At 34.9% G+C, this 19,097-nt stretch overlaps 1 protein-coding gene across 1 annotated transcript; it reads left to right on the forward strand.

Annotated features, from left to right (window-relative positions):
- Positions 1-2,298: 2,298 nt before the first annotated feature.
- Positions 2,299-17,119, forward strand: LOC145674973 (uncharacterized). Its single transcript, XM_081745291.1, has 4 exons — positions 2,299-2,969; positions 5,674-5,813; positions 8,798-8,948; positions 13,685-17,119. The coding sequence occupies exons 1-4, from the start codon at positions 2,567-2,569 to the stop codon at positions 13,981-13,983; spliced, it is 993 nt and encodes a 330-aa protein (XP_081601417.1). The 5' UTR covers positions 2,299-2,566; the 3' UTR covers positions 13,984-17,119.
- Positions 17,120-19,097: the final 1,978 nt, after the last annotated feature.

Raw genomic sequence — 19,097 nt, forward strand, 5'->3', positions numbered from 1 at the left:
AACAACATATTTATAGACATGCAACAATAATTTTGGACATGAGTGTACCTTCCTGAAGAAGATGGCACATGTTTTAATTCTGTTGTTAATGAAGTGGTCTATTTCCCCAAATAAAAAACAATCAAGCAGGGCGTATGCTTCCTCCTGTCCTTCTAAGCCGGTTCCCAAGTCTGAATGTAATATTGCAGCCCTTTCCTGTTGTAATAGGAAAAACTCAGGATGGTCATCCACTGGTATCGAACCCAGGACCATTCGAATGTGAAGAGAGAGAGTAAATCTGGTGGTCATATTTTGAAAAGAAAATAAGGAAATGGATTCCACTAGAAAAGAGTCACATTGTCAATACATTTCAGATCTTTGCCTGGGTTTTCTGCCTTTCAATTGCAAGTTTTTTTTTGTTTTTTTTTTTTAAACCACGAAGGCCTTAAATAAATTAGAATAGTTTTATCGACTCTCACGTGTTTTTTTTTCTTTTTTTAATATTGGCATGTTTTTTCATTTTATATCAGACTCTTCTCGCACTATGTTTATTTACAATAGATAGAATCCTTTGAGAAAGAGACAGGCGACAAGTGCTTTAGTTCTCTATGGTATGTTTGTAACTGTTGTAGATATTTGAGTGGCTCTCTAGACACGGAGCTGACGGCTGATATCACGTTGGTCCCTCTTATTTTTTCTTCAATTCTGTTTCTCTCCTAGCCAAAAGAAAGGAATTTCACTCTTTTGTCTCATGTACAGCCGTAATCATCCCCTCCTGCGGTGTCCAACTTTGACCACATGCAGGGGAAAACGAAGGAAAAGGAGGGGTGCCATTTGCTTTGACGGCATTTCAGCAACAACCCCATCTGTTGCCAAAATAAAGAAACGCTTTGCTCTGTGAGGAAGGCTGATATCTTCGATTTGTCAAGGTCACTTGAGCCGCCGGCTCTTAAAGCATGAACATCTAATTCCATCTTAATTTTTATTTTTTTATTTTATCACGGCACCTTGCCACGTCTTCTGCTTTCACGCAAAACAAAATTTATTTCTCTCGTAGCGCTCAATTCCTCTACCAGCGTTGCCAGACTCACAGCTCGGAATTATTCCAAAACCTGATCGAAATTGTGCTAGATTCGGTCAAATTATTCTAGATCCTCATAATCACTAATTCAGGAGTTTAAAAAAAACGAAGCTGAGATACGATAACGTAACTTAAAATATGCAGAGAGCAAGAATGCGTGGATAGAACTCTATACTTCACGCACCAAAGCTTTAACTCAACTAAACTAGTGCAGTCGTTGCCAGACTCAATGGTGTATATATCGTATAAAAGAATGCAAAGTGTTTGTTTACATATTTTGAAAGAAAATTACCTCGCAGCATAAGCGGAGTTGGGAATTGTCTGCCTGGGGAAGGGGCAGATTTTTGGTCGGTCTCGGACCTTTAATTTCAGGAATAAAGATGGTAATGAAGTCAGAAATAAAGATGGTGAAGTTGTCAAAAAAATTGAGGGGAGAATGGCCCCCATAGCTCCGCCCATGCCTCGCAGTTAAAGGATTAGAAAACCCTGAGTGGAGCCACAAAAAAAAAAAGCCGTTTCTAACTTACTTCGAAAAATAAGACTGCCTGTATTATTTACTGACTATATGAATTAGTGGAAGAGGATACATTTCTCCCGTTCTTTTTCTCCCCACGACCAACTTCTTTCTCATCTCCAGGTTTTACGGCTTTTTGATAAACTTGCTGAAATTATGCTAGATTTTGGCAGGATGCTAAAAGCAAGATGCTAGATGCTAAATACATATAAATTATGCTAGATCTAGCATCATTATGCTAGATCTGGCAACGCTGTCCTCTACAGACAACTCTCCTTCGCTAGTGATGGGTAAATTCCCGGGAAGATATTTTTCGGGAAGATTCCCAAAATGGGAATTTATCCGGGAATTTATGTTTAACCGGAAATAAAATTGACTTCTATTACTATATTATGATTTCAAAGTTGAATTAATTTTTATATCATAGCATATTATTTCTGTTGTCCACAGAGGATTCTTTAAAATGTACATTCTGAACGATACTATGTTACTTTATTAACACCTTATTATATTTAGAGAGTACGCATAAATGTATATGTATTTACAATATGTTCTTTCAATTAAATATGTGTGAAAAATTATATAGTAAATTATATAGTAACAGTTTAAATTTATATGAAGTGGATTTGCTCATCTTGACTATTACTGATATTATAAACACATTGGGCTTTATGCAGAGTCATTTTGACGCGTGATTAGAACCATATTAAAAAGTTCGACTAAGGGCCAGTCCTACAATATCCTGATATTCTTTCTGATTACTATCAGTCAGAATTAGATATCAGGAAGTTGTCAGTTACTTTAACCCGTGGTTCGTTCTACAATGTACTGTGCCTGATATATACTCTGTCAGATAGTTAACCCGAAGCAAGGTTATAACGGACCATTTCATTGGTTGGTTTTCTGTTGCTGATACGGAAAACAATTGAAATGTCAAGTGCGTCTTCAGTGTGTTTGTTTAAATTGAAGTAGGTGTATAAAAGATTGCTGCAATGGCATGCGAAAAGCGAGTGCGAGAAAGAAGCCAAAATTTCAGTTATCTAGAAACTGAATTATTGCTTAATCTAGTGGAGGAACGCAAAGCTATAATTGAGTGTAAACAAACGGATGTGATCACATGGAAGGATAAGGAAAAATCTTGGAATGAAGTCACAGAATGCTTTAATAGCCAAGCAGGTTCTACCCCACGTACCACAAAAACACTCAAATATAAGTATGAGTCGTTGAAAAAAATTGCAAGAAAAGAACTTGCAAAAGAAAAACAGGAAATGTACAAAACAGGAGGAGGTGGCCCTGTTGTTGTTAAGAAGAACCCTTTCACCGACAGGGTCAATAATGTTGCTTCCCTGTCGTTGTCTGCGTTAGAAAACGACTTTGATAGTGACTGCATACCAGGTGAGTACACGTTATGGTAATTATTTTTTATCAGTAGTATTTAACACCAAGAACTCTTCGGCAAATGTCTAACAGAGAGGGTCCAATATTTCAAGGCATTCAAAGTGTAGATTTGTTTCCTTGTACTATAGTGTAGCAAAAAATCAGTGCCTATCGATAAATCTTATTTCCCGAATTATATTCCGCAGAGAGGGTCCAGCAATACATGCAGCAAAATGTTGATTAGTGTCATTTTGAACATATTTGAAGTGTTTCATCGACAAATACGATACGATTTGAAAATTTTACCTTGAACAATAAAAACAAAAACAAATTACGGGTTTTCTGAAGCAGGACGAGGGCCGAAGGCCCGAGTTGAAGTGGGTTAGAATACGCAAAGTTGTATAATGGCTTCGGTTAGAATAGGGTTACTTAAGTCACTTTTTAATTAATTAAAATATATTTGGACGTTGCTCGCTATTGAAATATTTTATTATAGCTTACTATTCAAATATCGCAATCTTTGCATTCGGGCTACTGACGTAGATTTCGGTGGGTTAGGTTAGATTGCATTTCGTGTGTAACATTTTACTACGGACACTATTAAATTCTTCCTTGTTAAACATTTCACCTTGTATTACAGTCTAAAGTTCGGGTATAGTTATGTTACGGGCTGTTATTTAGTTTCTCCCTCAAATCATTACGAAACATAGCTGAACGAGCGAAGGGGGTTAGACACACTGCACGGCTCGTTGTGTTCCACCTTGAACCCCCTGTTAATACCACGTTTTGTTCCACCTTGACCCCCTGATAAGTAACAATAGTGGCTCTGGATTTGAATTTGGAGGAGATACTAAATGCCATCCATGTTGCGTTCACAGTTTGTACACACCAATACATAATAAACAGTATCAGTTGCTCCACTGATAACTGTGCTCTCTCAAAAATATGTTCATTACTTCCACTGCTGGTTTCTGTCAATGATGTTTCTTTACAATTTATACGACGTTCATATCTAAATATGCAACTGTTCCTTCACCACTTTCTTTCAACATCCCTTCTATGGACAATCAACAAAACGTAATATTTCCTCTTTTTATATATAAATTTGGGCGTTTATTCCGAAGTTATCATCTAGTTCCATTTTCTACTAAAGCGATACAAATTAAAAAAAAAAAATCGCTTTTGCGTAAATGTTAGGTTAGATTAGGTTAGACTTACCTCTAAACTGGATGACAACTTTGGAGTTTGACCCTAAATTTGCACTAATCTCAAAATCGAAACATTCCGTTCTTCACATGATTCTGCCATATTGAATTATCGCCAACTAATTCACTTTTAACATCACGTATAATCATGCGTGCATTTCAATAATACCAACAACTTAAACAATTTTCAACTGCAGAACCACATATTAAGCGACTTTCACTCCACGATTAGGAACAATAAATTCACTATTTATTTTCTGTAGTTGTAAAAGGAATATTAACGCATGTGGTGGACGAAATATTTTTATTGTTTATACAAATGTCAGTGCTTGTTTCAAATCGTCAGCTTTGAAGAATATTTTGTGTAATATAATTACAGCCACTTATCGCTACAGCTTCATATTAATCACTGGTTTCTTACTAAAATTTGTATATGGTAATAAAATTTAGATGTAAAAGTAGTGAAATATTATGATTTTTCTTTATTTTTGGCACAGGTTCGATTCCCGTCGCGGTGGACGACATCGTATTCATGGGTTTTCTTGGGGTTCTATTTTCTCCAACCTTTTCATTCCCCCATTGCTTTCTTCATCATTCATTGCAATTTCATCCGATCCTTTAGCACATAGCTTGCATAAGTGTGGGACATTAAGCTAAAATTTCATTTTTCCTTTATTTTTATTTTATTCATTATTTTTTGGGAAAAAATTATTCAGTCCTAGGCTGTAAGAAAAGAGATACAGTAGCGCCTCAGTCATTGTAGTAACGTTGTGTATTTTAACTATTCTTCACTTTATTGACCAAAAGTAGACATGTACGCCGGCAAACTTGCTGATGATTTGAGCTTATTATCATATATTATTAATATAGTGTCCGTTATGTGTAATGGTAGGGTAAGGTACTAATAAATAAGCACAGAAGCACTTGATTAAAATTGGCCAAGCATGATTTAAAATTTAAAACTGTAACCTAACCCTTAAAGTTAAAAGGCATGGGTTAAATAAGAATTTGTACCATATACATCATCTGAACATTGAGTACTAGTGCAACTGGTATTTTTCATTTGCATTAACGATGTGCATTTCCTATTATTTTTTAATTGTTCGGTAAATTTTCCAATTAGTTTCTATTTATATTGTAATATAAAATTAGAAATAGTATAATTGAATATGTGAATATGAACAAAATAAAGCAGATTAAAATATTATTTAATAGGGAACCTGTAATAAAAATTTCCCATATGTCAGTTAATTTCGGGGAGAGATAGGGAGAGAAAATAATAATAACACTTCAGTTGAAGAGCAGGATAATAGTTTTTCTATGTATAGGTCATGCATGCCTATGTTAAAATTGATTTATTAAAAAAAAAAAAAAAAAAAAAAAAAACCATAGTAGTAGTTCTCACTTAAAAGTAATGATACTTTCTCGTAGACATTATTTCCTCATTTTGAAAATATTTAGTGGTATTGAACAGCAGCCTATAATACTAAAAATAAATTATTTCCGTTTTTATTTAGCTCATCATGTTTCCGTGTCCACAAATGGGTCCACGGATAGCCGCCCGGTCAATGATGTGAATGAATCTATCATTACTTCTAATGATAGCCGCCCAATTGCCACTATCCGTGAGGATTTCCAGGAAACCCTTATTCTTGAGGTACGTTAAATGCATTATAAATTAAATCTGTTACTTTGCCAATTTTCTTGTAAACCTTGTCGCAGCTGTTTCATATTGCAATTTTGTAATACCTCACATGGAACACACATAAGCTTACTGACTATAAGTCCTACTAGCAATAAAATCTTTGTTAACAGTTGATATATTTCAATGCCCTTACTAGGGTTTGAAAAAACCCGGGCTTTTTTGAAAAAAACCAACCCACCTGGGCCCATATGGGTTTTTTCAGGTAATTTCGGGTTTAATTGGGTTTTTCAGGTTTAATCTTTTTTTTTTTTTTTTTGAAAAATTTATGTCTTTGAGGTAAAAATGTTAAAATGTGATTTATATTTCAAGATTGTCATTGTCACAGCTTGCAACAATTTTCTGCTTACTGCTGTTTTGAAAAAAAATGGCCGCCATTTTGAAATGTTACATTCGATCGCCGAGAAAATCTATACAGCGAATTTAGCATATCTCGTGCTTCCACCGTCAAAATTTCAACTTAAAAGACTGAAATTTGAGCTTCGTAGCGTGGATACGCGCTGTTTTTTTAAAAAAATGGCCGTCATTTTGATATTTTACGATGGTATGTCGCCAAATCTGTACAAGGAATTTAGAGTGTCTCGTGCTTGTATTCTGAAAATTTTAACTTAAAAGGCCGAAAGTTGTACCCTGTAGTGTGTGTGGTAGAGGCAGACAAACGAGTTGAGTTGATTTTGTGTTTAACGTCCCTTTCAGCAGCGAGGCTATATGAGACGGGACCTACTGATTAACGTGGAATCCGAACCACATGAGCTCCCTCCGGGAAGCAAACCCGGATCCCACACCGAAGACACGCACACTAACTGCATAGCCATGAAGGAGCTCGGCAGACAAACGAACAAATGTAGATCAAATTATCCAAAAGCCTGACTGACGTTCGCCAAATATGAATACCAAAAAGGGTCTATTAATTTAAAACAAAGATACAATTCATGTTGTATGAAATAAATAAATGTTTTAAAATGTCTTGTATGAAATTAACATCTTCCAACGTAAATAAACCTGCCATATTTTCTCCATGAGAATACGGGACCCCCCTCAGATCCACCCCTTCCTCAACTTTCCAATACAATGCAATGAACTGTAGTCTGGTTATGAACAAAAGTATAATAGGCCGCGGTGGCTCAGTGGTAGAGCGTTCACCTCTAGTGCATGGTGTTCCTAGTTCGATTCCAGCTCGCGCCAAGTGAGCTTTGTGGTGGACAAACACTTTGTGCGTGGGTTTTCTCGGGATTCTCACGTTTCCTCCCACTTTCTTCATTCCATCATTTCATTCATTTCTCATCATCACCGTCACCTTGAGCATAGCAGGCATAACCGTGAGACTTAAACTAAAATATTTCAGTTTATTTAACTTTTTTTTTCAATAATATAACAGGCGAAAGTTCACTAAGCGGTAGCTGCTTTTCTCTGTTCGTACCCTGCAATTAATTGTATAGACTGAAGATGCCTAAAAACTTAAGATGTGCTATAAAAATGCTTTACAGGAAAACAATATGCAAATTATTTAAATCAATGGTACAATCTACTTTCAAAATTTTTCGCGCGTTTAGCAATATTTATTTACATGGCTGTATCTGCCAAAATTACGTTCATCAGTTTAATCTGATGAAAAGGTGATTTTTCTCGTGTCGTGTGTAATTGTCAGGACCAGATTTACATTTTTCTAAGACCTGGACCAAAGCATAATTCTGTGCCCCTAGCCTTTGAAAAAGATTATAATTCTTGTTAACTTATATAATGTGTTGCTGAAGAAAAGGTTAGTCATCTTTCTTGTGTTTGTAAATGTAGAAACGCTCAAAGTCTTTTTTTTTTTTTTTTTTTTTTGTTGTTTTTTTCGGACAGTATCCGAGTTTCCATCAAGTGCAATGGAAAAAGTAGCATTGCAAATTTCGCTCGCTATCAAGTCGAACAGGGTGGTGTTATAACTTCCTCTAAACTGTTACATGTAACAGTGTACTGTTCATTCACTAATTACAGGATTCCAGCCAATGTCGAAATTTTTTGTTTTTCACTTTTCGAATAAGCTGATATTGATAGCAGAAATGGAACGGAGTTTAAATACGGGACGCGGGACACTCGGGCCCAAAAACGGGACATTCCCGTTTTTTACTTGACATATGGCAGGCTTAAGCGTAAAATAAATAGTTTCATTGTTGAAGTATTCATTTTCGATCCTTCTGCGTTTAATTCGGGAATTTCCCGAGCACTTCTTTCACGGTGTGTAGCGTTACATAGTCTTCGGAACCACGAGCATTAATCTTCTTAAATTTGACAAGAATTTTTACGCTATTGCTGGTGTTGATTCTACAGAATTCTTATTTGAAGAGTAGCAACAAATTACTGAATTAAACTGTTACTAATGTATTTGCATATGTACTATTAGTACCGGCACCTATGACCTTAAACCCGTCAAACGTATGAGTGATAATGTGCCTCGGTGTCGCCAAGTCGACGAGCATACTATTCACGAAAAATATTTTCTAAAGTACAAAATTGCTTATTTTACTTCAAATAAGCTATAAGCATAATCCATACATTAATTTGTTCTATAACTATCTCAAGCTAAGGTAAGTTTTAAAAAAAAATTAAAAAAAATAATTCATTTAGTGCATTCAGAACTTTTTAAAGGTCTTATGTCGAATGTTGTTGTATACCTTAACGTGAAAGCCTCTAATTCGCCCAAGGAAACTCTAAAATCTGATAAAAATCACTTACAATGTGATCACCTTAGTTGTATCAATAATATACTAACAAATAGGTCAAAAACCCAGGTGGGTTTTAAAGTGGGCTTTTTCAGGTGGGCCCAACCCGAAAAAACCCACCGGGTTTTTTCGGGCTGGGTTCACTTGAGCGAACCCTGGCCCTTACGTTAATTTTTGACATAAATAAGATTATTGTTAATTTCAAATGTTAATCATTCTGTTTTCCCACGTTAGGATTATGGACCGACAATTTCAATTGTTGAAGTACCAGATTGGACATCGGCCAAGCCAAGTCTTCTGAGATCTCCAGCCAGCGAAGAACTGCGGCACCAAAAAGGCACTTCAAATACACCTTCGTCTCAACCACTTCCATCTGCAGTTCAAGGTGCTTTTTTTTCTGTAATATCATGTTTTATTTTTAAATAATTTTTAAAAGGTTAGTATAGGATTTTTGAGAAGAAATCGAAACACGACTTCTAAACCCTCAATACTGATAATTTGCTACCATAATTCGACAAAGCGGACAATTTGCCACTTATCCCCCGAAAGGTGGCTAATTTGCCACATAGTAACAAAGCTATGACAGCGAAACAACATAATTTGATGATTTTTTAAAATTACACCGTAATATATATACAATTATTCAGAATTTATATATTTTTTGCGTTTCAAACAGTTTTTATTTCACGAATGTTTCGAATCCTATTTTGAATTCATTTTCAAGTTGACAGCTTAAAAAAGTGGCAGGAGGGAAGCAAATGTGGCTCGCACTTTTTGCAACGAAGTCTTAAAAATTTTACATGAGAAATACATGCTCAAGCCAGTTTCGGAACGGATTCTTATGAACCACCTTGTATTCTCGCGTTCCGAAACTAATCGCAAAACTAACTTGACCATCGTAATCCTCGTGTCAAAATCTATAAGAATCCGGTGCAAAAATTGCAGGCCACATGTGCTTCCCTCTTGCAAAAAAAAAAAAAAAAAACAATTGACAACAACCATTATAGTAAACAGATTGTCCAATTCTTCATTTTTTTATATTTACTTGTGACTTCTATGATGTTCCATTTAGGATCCAGTTGTCCTGTATTCTCTGTCAAGGTTTAGGTTTTGATTTCTTGTCCCAATTTGAAAACCTTCCGTGGTATTTAACTCTATGATAGATTTTAACTTTTTATATATATATATATATATATATATATAGCAATTTTACCTCTGAATTGGATGATGTGAGTAAGGCTTTCTTTAACATATTTTTAAAGATTCGACGTAAGGCTATCACTTCTTATATTTCAAACACGTTCCTACATTTGTGTATGTTTCTTTGGGTCATTCTTATACAATAATTTTTGCAAGACCAATTCACTGCTCTGCAATTTATCTGTGTGATAATTTTTCAATTGTGTCAAATACTTTTCTACATTCCGTCCTGGTTGGATAACTGTTTGCGCTTCATAATTTGAAAAATTCTTAATATTTTTTATTATTAGTTTTATTTATTTGCAATGCCTAACCATTTATTTCTTCTAGTTTTTTTAAATAGAATTACTATTTTTCTTGTCAATCTTACATTTTAATAGAGATTAACCCATTCTAAAGGAATTAAATGAATGGTCGTTCCAAATAATCGAGAATTCAGTAAGACTGTCATTAGAATTTTTCGAAATTATACTCTAAACGCAACCACACAACTAGGAAGGAAATTTGAAAAAGTATTTGATACAATTTAAAAATTACTACGCAGTGGATCGTATGAAGTTGATTGGTATTGAAATCATTATTGTATAGCATTGACCCAAAGGAACATACAAACACAATGAAGAAACATATTAGGAATGTAATGGTACGTCCAGACTGGAGAACAAGTTGAGCGCCTTTTGTTTAGCAACAAAGTTGAGCAAAAAGTCGACTCACTGTCTACACTACGCAAGAGAGCGATTTTTGTTTAATAGCAAAGTTGACCAATCAATAGAAGTAAAAATGAAGTCGAGCGACCTTTCCTACACAAAAGTTGCTAAACATTTGTTTCCCATTCAAAATGGAGAACTTGCGATTTGTTTCGCAACAAGCACTAGTATAGATGTGCATTAAATTATTATTTAGTTTGTGAGTGCCTTTTTAATAATGTGCATATAGTGCATGAAAGGCTCTAAATATCATGTTACTATGTGAAACTTTTTCTTAAAAAAAGATTTTCAGACTTCATGATGGCTTCACAAACCTCTAGGTCATAGGTTCTAGACTTGGGAAGCTAGCTCCCTTGGGGTGCGTGAGGAGCGAGCAAGTGGGCCGCAAGTTTTGAAAGAAAGCAAATGTGGAATTATGAATAAAATCACCACTTTTAATAAGCATTTAGCTTTAGAAAACATACGATATTATTATTATTTAATAGGGCCAGATGTCGTGCTTTTGGCCGGACAGTCTCGCTTTTGGAGTCGGGTCCCGGCTTAGTAGTTGAGCCGGATTCCCATGTGTCCTGCTTTTCTGAGTCACATTGAAAATGTTTAACTTTCCACCACTCTTATGACTTGATGGCTCTAGTTTCAGATATTTCAGAATAAGCAAATTATCACCACATAACAGACAGATTCTTTGGATATGTTGTTAATTCTAAGATGAGACTAAGAGTTTCTTTGAAGAAAACAAGTGCCAATGTGATTTATTTATTTATTTTATTTTATTTATTTATGTATTTATTTATTTTTTTTAGATTTTATAAACGGGCTCATGAATACATTCAGTGATTTCAGTGAAACAAGATTATAAAGACTGTTTCGCTTAGAAATCCCGACTGTTCTTTGAAAGATTTTGTTTGTTCAGGTGTATAATATTAAGTCCATTGATATGGATGGACTTTACGAAGGATTCAAAGTGTTTCAAGAAATAGCCACAGTTATGCTCAAAGACAACAAAGATATTTAACAAGAAAGATATTTATAAGTTTTCGGAAGTGCGAAAACACCAAGCAAAAAAGGTTCTGAAACTTTAAAGAAACTCGATCATATCTTTCTTCCCATACAAAGTAATAATGCTTACTGCAAACAGGTATTTTCATTAATGAGGGGAACATTTTTGCAAAATAATGAAGTCCTGCTTTCTAAGTCAATGTGTCAGTGCCAGTCATTGCCTTCTGCCCACCCTATTTATTAATGATGATAATAATTGGGTCATTCGTCACTTTGGTGTGGACACGCAACGTGCCAAGGAATTCTGTCGCTAATCCTTTGAGTTGTTACTCGAAAAGTTGAGCGACCTTATTTCGTTGTGTGGACATGCGACTTGACAAAGGATTTTGTTGCTCAATAAATCTCTTGACTTATTGCTCAACATTTTGCGGGATTTTCTTAAGTTGAGCGACTTTTGTAGCCTGAGAAGTGATAGCCTTATGCCGGGTCTTTTAAAATATGTTAAAGACAGACTTACCCACAAAATCAGAGGTAGAATTTTTTTTTTTTTTAAATATAAACCATGAAAGGTTTTCAAATCGGATAAGAAATCAATAACCAAACCAAAAAGCGTAAGAGAAAAAAAGATTGGTTTCAAGCGGTACTCATGGCAAGTTTTCAGCGCCAACTCAGTTATGTTTGTATGTAAAGATCATATGTGAGTATAAACTTAGACTTAACCCGCACTTACATTCACATTCAGAGTAATTCACTGGTGGTTGACTAAGGGGCATGGTGGCGCAGTGGTAGAACGCTTACCTCAGGTTCGAAGGGTCAGATTCGATCCCCGTCCAGATAAATTTGTGGCGGATTCTCCCGTTCCTCTCACTTTCTCATTCTGACATTTGTTTCATCATCATTCACTTGCTATTTCATCCGCCTCATTTAGCACTTAGCTCGCATAACTGTAGGACGTTAAACTAAAGAATAAATTTTACAAGGCAAAATTACCGACTGAGCTTAGGCTACTGGTTAGCGTTCTTGCTTCGCACTCGGAAGGTCCGGGGTTCGAATCCGGAGATATTGACAGTTGTTTTTCAGTTTTCTCTCAGTAACACCAGACAAATGCTGGGATGGTACATTGAACTATAGGCCCTGACCGCCCTCGTTCCACTTCCTTTTCCAATTGTGTTATCTGTTGAGTGCTCCAGTGTTATCTGTTGAGTGGCCATGGATAAATAAATTATATCTATGCTTTTAAAAAATGCTCGTGCTTGTTAGTGAAAACATATTCGTAACTCACATTTGTTTCAAAACATTTTACAGATTTAATTAAAACCGGTATTTTTTATGTATTATTATTATTATTATTATTATTATTATTATTATTATTATTATTATTATTATTATTATTATTATTATTATTATTATTATTGTGATCAAATCCAACTTTGGTTTCGGACATCGAGATTCACAATCATCGGTATATATTGACCTTTTCGCCTTTCCTCCTCTAATTTCTACTCCCAAGTAATTATTATTTCAGGCGAAAAAATAGCAACCATGAAACTATCAACTGATGGTAAATAATTTGAATCTGCTCGAACAGATCTCTTCCATCATCGCGCAATAGAATTCAGTCGTGCAGGTATCAGACAAATAACGAAGTAGCTGAACTCGTCTGTTTAACATGTGACATGGACCAATAAAATGGCGTATTTTTGCACTCCAGATTCCGTACTACTTCTAGGTTTTATTTCTCAATAATTAAGATTTTAAAGAAATATTTTAATGGTCAGTTTGAGTTGTTGTTTCAAAGTTATTTGTAGACTTAATTCTGAGACACTACCGGGGATTAAATTTAGTGGAAATCCTCATTTTTTCTTAGTTTTCTTTTCAGCTAGTGATACTATGTAAAACAATTCGTCGTTGTAGTTGAAACACGATGATCAGCACTATGATATCTACGATAGTTGTAACAGAAATTTTGATTAAGTTATAAAATCTGATACCTACATTTGAATGTATTAGTTCCTTTAAGCATGGGTTAGATATAATAATGTGAATAATACTTGAAAACCAAATTGAAGTTTCGACCGTTGTTGTACAATAAGTGTTGTTGTTGGCGCATCATTGATTTATTTTTCATGTCCTAATCACCAGTTTTTAAGTTTTCTGCCATAGCTTCTCTTAACAGATTTATTCTAAAAGTGATTCATACTGTCCTTTCTTTTAGCTACTCCAAGGAATTCAAGGGCAAAACGGTGCAGAACAAGTTCAGGCCATGATACAAATAAGAAGTTTCAGGTGTTGGCGGATGCGAAAATGGAAATTGTGGAACTGCAAATAAAATATCTGAAAGAAGAGGAAAAGCGTAAAGCGGAATCGTCAGAGAAAAAACTGAAATTAGAGTTGGAACTCACTCAAGAAAAATTCCGAAATGAAGAAAGACGAGCAGAAGAAAAACATAAACTGGAAATGGAGATACTTGAATTAAGAAAGCAGTTATTGCAAAGGCAATTAGAATGCAAATAATTTTCAAGCGAATAAACATGTTTATTTTTCTTTTCTTAGATTTGCAGTCATGTTTTGTTTTCTTTAACACTTGTTAACTCTTTTCTAGTTTCTAAGATCTTAGCTTTTTTATTCTATAGTATGTGATGTGATGTGATCTTCTTATTCTATTATTTATAAGTCTCATGTTTATATTTCAATGTGTTTGAGGTACATCAGGTAGAACCAATTTGACTATTAAAGTATTCGGTGGCTTTAGCTTAGTTTTGTCTTATCCTTCTATGTGAACACATCCGTTTGTAGACATTCACTTATCGATTATGTTTCTCCACCAAATTCCGAAGTACTGCCACTTATAATTCTGACTCTTAAAATACTTCAGCTAATTGTAGACTCGTAAAAGCTCACACACTCTGATGTAAATTCTTCAGCATATTATATATATATTTAAAAAATAAAGAATTGTCCTTGTTTATGAAAACTATATTATTTATTTCCTTTTTTATTTATTTATTTTTCCCTCGAGGATCAGTACTGACATTAAATTAATAAGCTTGAAAAGTAATGTTAAATAAGAAAATATCCACAAGAGAATTAATTATATCAGTTCTCCATTCCAAAATCTTTCTTTTACGACGTTTCGAATCTTATTCTGGATTCATTTTCAAATTAACAGTTTTTAGTTTTTAATCTTTGTAGTTGAAAATGAATCCAGAATGAGATTCTAAGGCATTCAAAACGTCGTAAAATAAAAAGGGTTTGAAATGGAAAATTGATATAATTAGTCAATTATCTTGTGAATATTAGTGTATCCATTCCGGCGAAGAATTAAAGAAAATATATTCCAAATTTTAAGGGACTTTTTATTTAAGGGTATTAATACCAGGGTTGGAAATTGGTCAGTAAAGTACCTTACTAATCTACTTGAAACGTAAAACGACAAAATGTTTAATTATTCACAATAGTTTAAATGATCAGCGAGCTCTGAGCCCAATAATCAATTTCTTTTTTATAGGGAGACGGAGGAAGTAAAACGGACACATTGTTTAAATGGAACGTTGTTATACTGCATCCAGAATCAAGCTTATATCTCCTTTCCTTTTTGTAGTAACAAATGTATTTTTTTTAAATGGATGATCAAGTAGGCAGAGCACCGATTCGTTACTCAATCACACACACACACACACAACAGTTGTGCCGGCTCAGTGACGTTTAAAACCGGGTTGTACGTGTTCTCTGTATTGTAAGTTACTCAACGATACTTGCTACTGTAAAATTATTTCTTGCGAACTAAATTGAACTGTTGTGAATAATTAAACATTTGTCGTTTTACGTTGCGAAAAAATAAAATCTTTAGTTGATAATTATCCCATAATATGGAATAAGCAACATAAAAAACTTCATATGTGCATGAGCCGCAAAGAACTCTTTCAAGGGTTTTGTTACTAATCATGATTTGAATTGAGTGAGGAAACTATCGCTAAAACTCGGTATAAACATACTGTTCTATGAAGAATTATTAGAAATAGGTAAACTGAGAAGTAAAGGATGAAGAAGGAAATTTCAGTATAAGCTTACTTTTATACAACAATTCTTTACTTTTTATATGTTATTCTTGTATACAAATTAAATGTCACTTTGTTTCTTCCAAATATCAGTAAGCTGGAAATACATCTAAAGAAAATCAAGTAGTATCACAGTTCTTCGGCTATCTGTCAATTTAAACCGCGAGGTTTGTAGTGTTGAAAAACTTACATACAGGGGTTGGACAAAATTCTAAAACGTTTGCAAAAGTGTAAAAATCATACCTAGTATGGTGTGGGTCCTCCTTTTGCGTCCAAAACAGCTTGGATCCGACGTGGAATTGACGTATACAGCTCCTGAATCGTGGTGTGTGGAATTTTGTACCATTGTTCCTCCAAAACATGCTCCAGTTCCTTACGGGATGCTGGTAAAGGGTAATGAGACCGAACACGCCTTTCTAACAGACCATAATGGCTCAATGATTCTCAGATCTGATGATTGTGGGACCCAGGGGAGGTGTGATAGCTCCTGGTTATGCTCCTCAAACCATGATTTCACCGTTTTTGCAGCGTGACAGTGTGCCAAATCATCTTGGTAGATGCCATCACCATCAGGGAACAATATTTGGGCCATGGGGAGAACCTGGTCCGCAAAAATGGCCTCATACGCCTTAAAATTCACCATTCCATGCAGGCTATGATGGAACCTGTTGAAAATCACGATATCACTGCCCATACTGTAACAGAATCACCCCTATGCTTTACAGTTGGGATCAGACAGTTTGTATGATAGGCCTACGACGGTGTTCTCCATACGTAAACACAACTGGTTGTTGTAAACAAGGTGAAGGTCGATTCATCGGACCACATTACGTGTTCCCACTGCTCATGAGTCCACGCCTTGTGGTCCTTGCACCACTGGATACGCCTCTTCGCATTTACTGCTGTGACCAGGGGTTTGGGGATAGCGGCCCTGTCATGAATTTTCATTTTATGAAGTTCCCGTCGCACTGTTTTCGATGAAACCGGGTTCTGTAGGCCGGAATTGAGTTCAGACGTAATTTTCATTGCAGTGGTCTTCTTTTTAACTGCTACAATCCGTTTTAACCTCCCCGGTCCCTATCTGACAGGATTGTCTTTCGACCACTGTTGTGCTTTGCAGACGTCGTTTGCCCATGAATTGTGTATGCCCTCGTGATATTGGACAAGTTGTGCCTTTCGATACCTTCACAATGTTCGCCACTGTTGCCACTGAAGCTCCAACCAGATGGGCACCAACGATCATGCCTCTTTGGAAGTATGTCAGGTCGCCCATTTTACCGCACCACTTTCACACCACGACACTCACAGGTGAAGTGGATACTGCTGACGGAAGAGGAAGGTCCACATGACACATTGAAAAGAAAAAAAAGATCGGCAACCGCAACATGTGTTGTACAGTGGAGGGTCAAACTTACGTGTCCTGTATGAAGTGTTTTTAGATTATTTTGTTTATCCCCTGTAGTTTAGAGATGGAATGTAATATTCCTTCTACTGGAAGTGATCACGTTACATATCTGCACCACAACATCCGCTAGCATAACTCTATACATTTTTACCTTGAAAAAATATAATAAAATATAAATAAATAATAAAGATTGATGAATAATTGTGTGTGATTTCACTTTCCTTTGGACTATGGAGACTCCCAAATGTAGCATTGATTGGTGGTTGCGGCATCTACAGAGCTAGGGCAAATGCTCGACCAGCAATCAATAACACATTTTTGGTTCCACACATTCGGAAAATAGGACTCAGATATTGCCCAAAATTTATTTACTTCCAGACCATCTCTCATGATAACTCAAACTTCAACATACAGTACTGAAATTTGTTATCTGCAACCCTTCGTGGAAAAGTTTGCAAACCCCAAACTACCAACACAAGATGTCCATCTCCCAGTTGGATTGTGTTATGAGAATTGAAAAATTTCGGTGTGAAATTTTTTTTTTTTAAATCCACACTAACTTGTGACCCGAATTTTGTGCAACGGAAAAATCTTACATAAACTTGAAAGACACAAAACTAAAAATTTTGAGAGAAAAAAATTTCTTTCACAGGATTCGGCACTATGAACTCACGATCATGTCAAACTTTTTTATACTTCACAGCTGTAATATTGTTTCACCATACTGCTCTTCTACTACTGCATATTAGAACATATTATTTAGATTTTACTGTATTTCTACTTCTATACATAACCATAATATCTCATTTCAAATTCTGTTTCAAAGAAAATTCCGTAATTACGACATTACAATTTATTCGAAATAAATTCCGTCAATTCTAGAAACTGGTAGGAAAAGAAAAAAATTATCTTTCAGTTTCACACCTTTTTGAATGAAATTTCTTCAAAAACAGACAGTACTGACAACGCGTATGCTTTCCTTATATTAGTTTAAAACAACAAAATGTTTCAAGTTACTATTTCTGTAAATATACAATACGTATTAATGTTAGCGAGTCGTCGGTACACACTTTTAATTCTTCAATTTAGTACAACTTCAATATGTAAATGGTGGGCTATAAATTACTTTTACAAAGGTTCATATATTTTACTTTCATTTTCCTTTGTCTCTCCTGAAAACATGGTTTTCCAATTCCAGCCACAGGGTTTTCTTTTTACAGCCTCATGGCAACCTGTGAAGTAGCTCGGAAATTTACAATCTACACCATGTTCTCATTCATATCTAGACAACACATGTTTGACACATACATACAAAACAGCTCCAATGATGAAACCTGGAATGAATCTCGACCTAAATACTACCTATATCTCCTAATGAAAAATAATTTCCACTGAAACGAAGAGATGAGCAAAGAAGACATAGCTGAATTTTGAAACTTAAGAACTGGAAGATTAAATTTTAAAAATCTTTTGAAGATTCCGTACACCAAAGTTTTAATAAAAACAACATAAAAGGCATTGAAAATTACGAAATACACTCTTATTGACTAAAATAACTTAATATTAATACCAAAATATGCGAAATCTAAATAATCAAGTTGCATATATTTTCTTTCTTCCAGTTACTAAAATAAACTTGGGAAAATTGATTCCAACGATCAAACAATAAATATATATTGTAACAGAATTTCATTGAAGACATGAAGAAGCCCCTAATTATGTAGTTTATTATTGTTTTATTATATTTAAAAGGGAACTATTGCTCGCGCTGCGTTTCAAGTGTTAATATATCTTTTCTTTATACGAATATAATTACATACGGTGCAAACTCGGTTGGATTTCACCCGATCAGCCTTCTGTATTTTAGGATAATTACTCACTAATAGAAATAAAGAGTCCGATTTTCAGTGTCTGAACTTTATTGCCGTTTTAATTATCAAAATTTTTAAACAAAACAAAGCTTTCTTCGAAAGTGCATTTCATTAAAATTAAAAAAAAAAGCAACATTTATTCTGAAATATTACTGTACCTGCTAATTACAAATGAACATTTTTGCTTCAGGAATTACATTTGCCAATGAAATTAACAGATAAAATTTTCTTTAATTCTTTTTAAAACTCTGATCTACTCTCATCTTTGTAGAAATATTCTCACACAACAATACA

The sequence above is a fragment of the Thermobia domestica genome, chromosome 18 (assembly GCF_964235325.1).
Source record: "Thermobia domestica chromosome 18, izTheDome1.hap1.1, whole genome shotgun sequence".
NCBI classification, from domain to species: Eukaryota; Metazoa; Arthropoda; class Insecta; order Zygentoma; family Lepismatidae; genus Thermobia; species Thermobia domestica.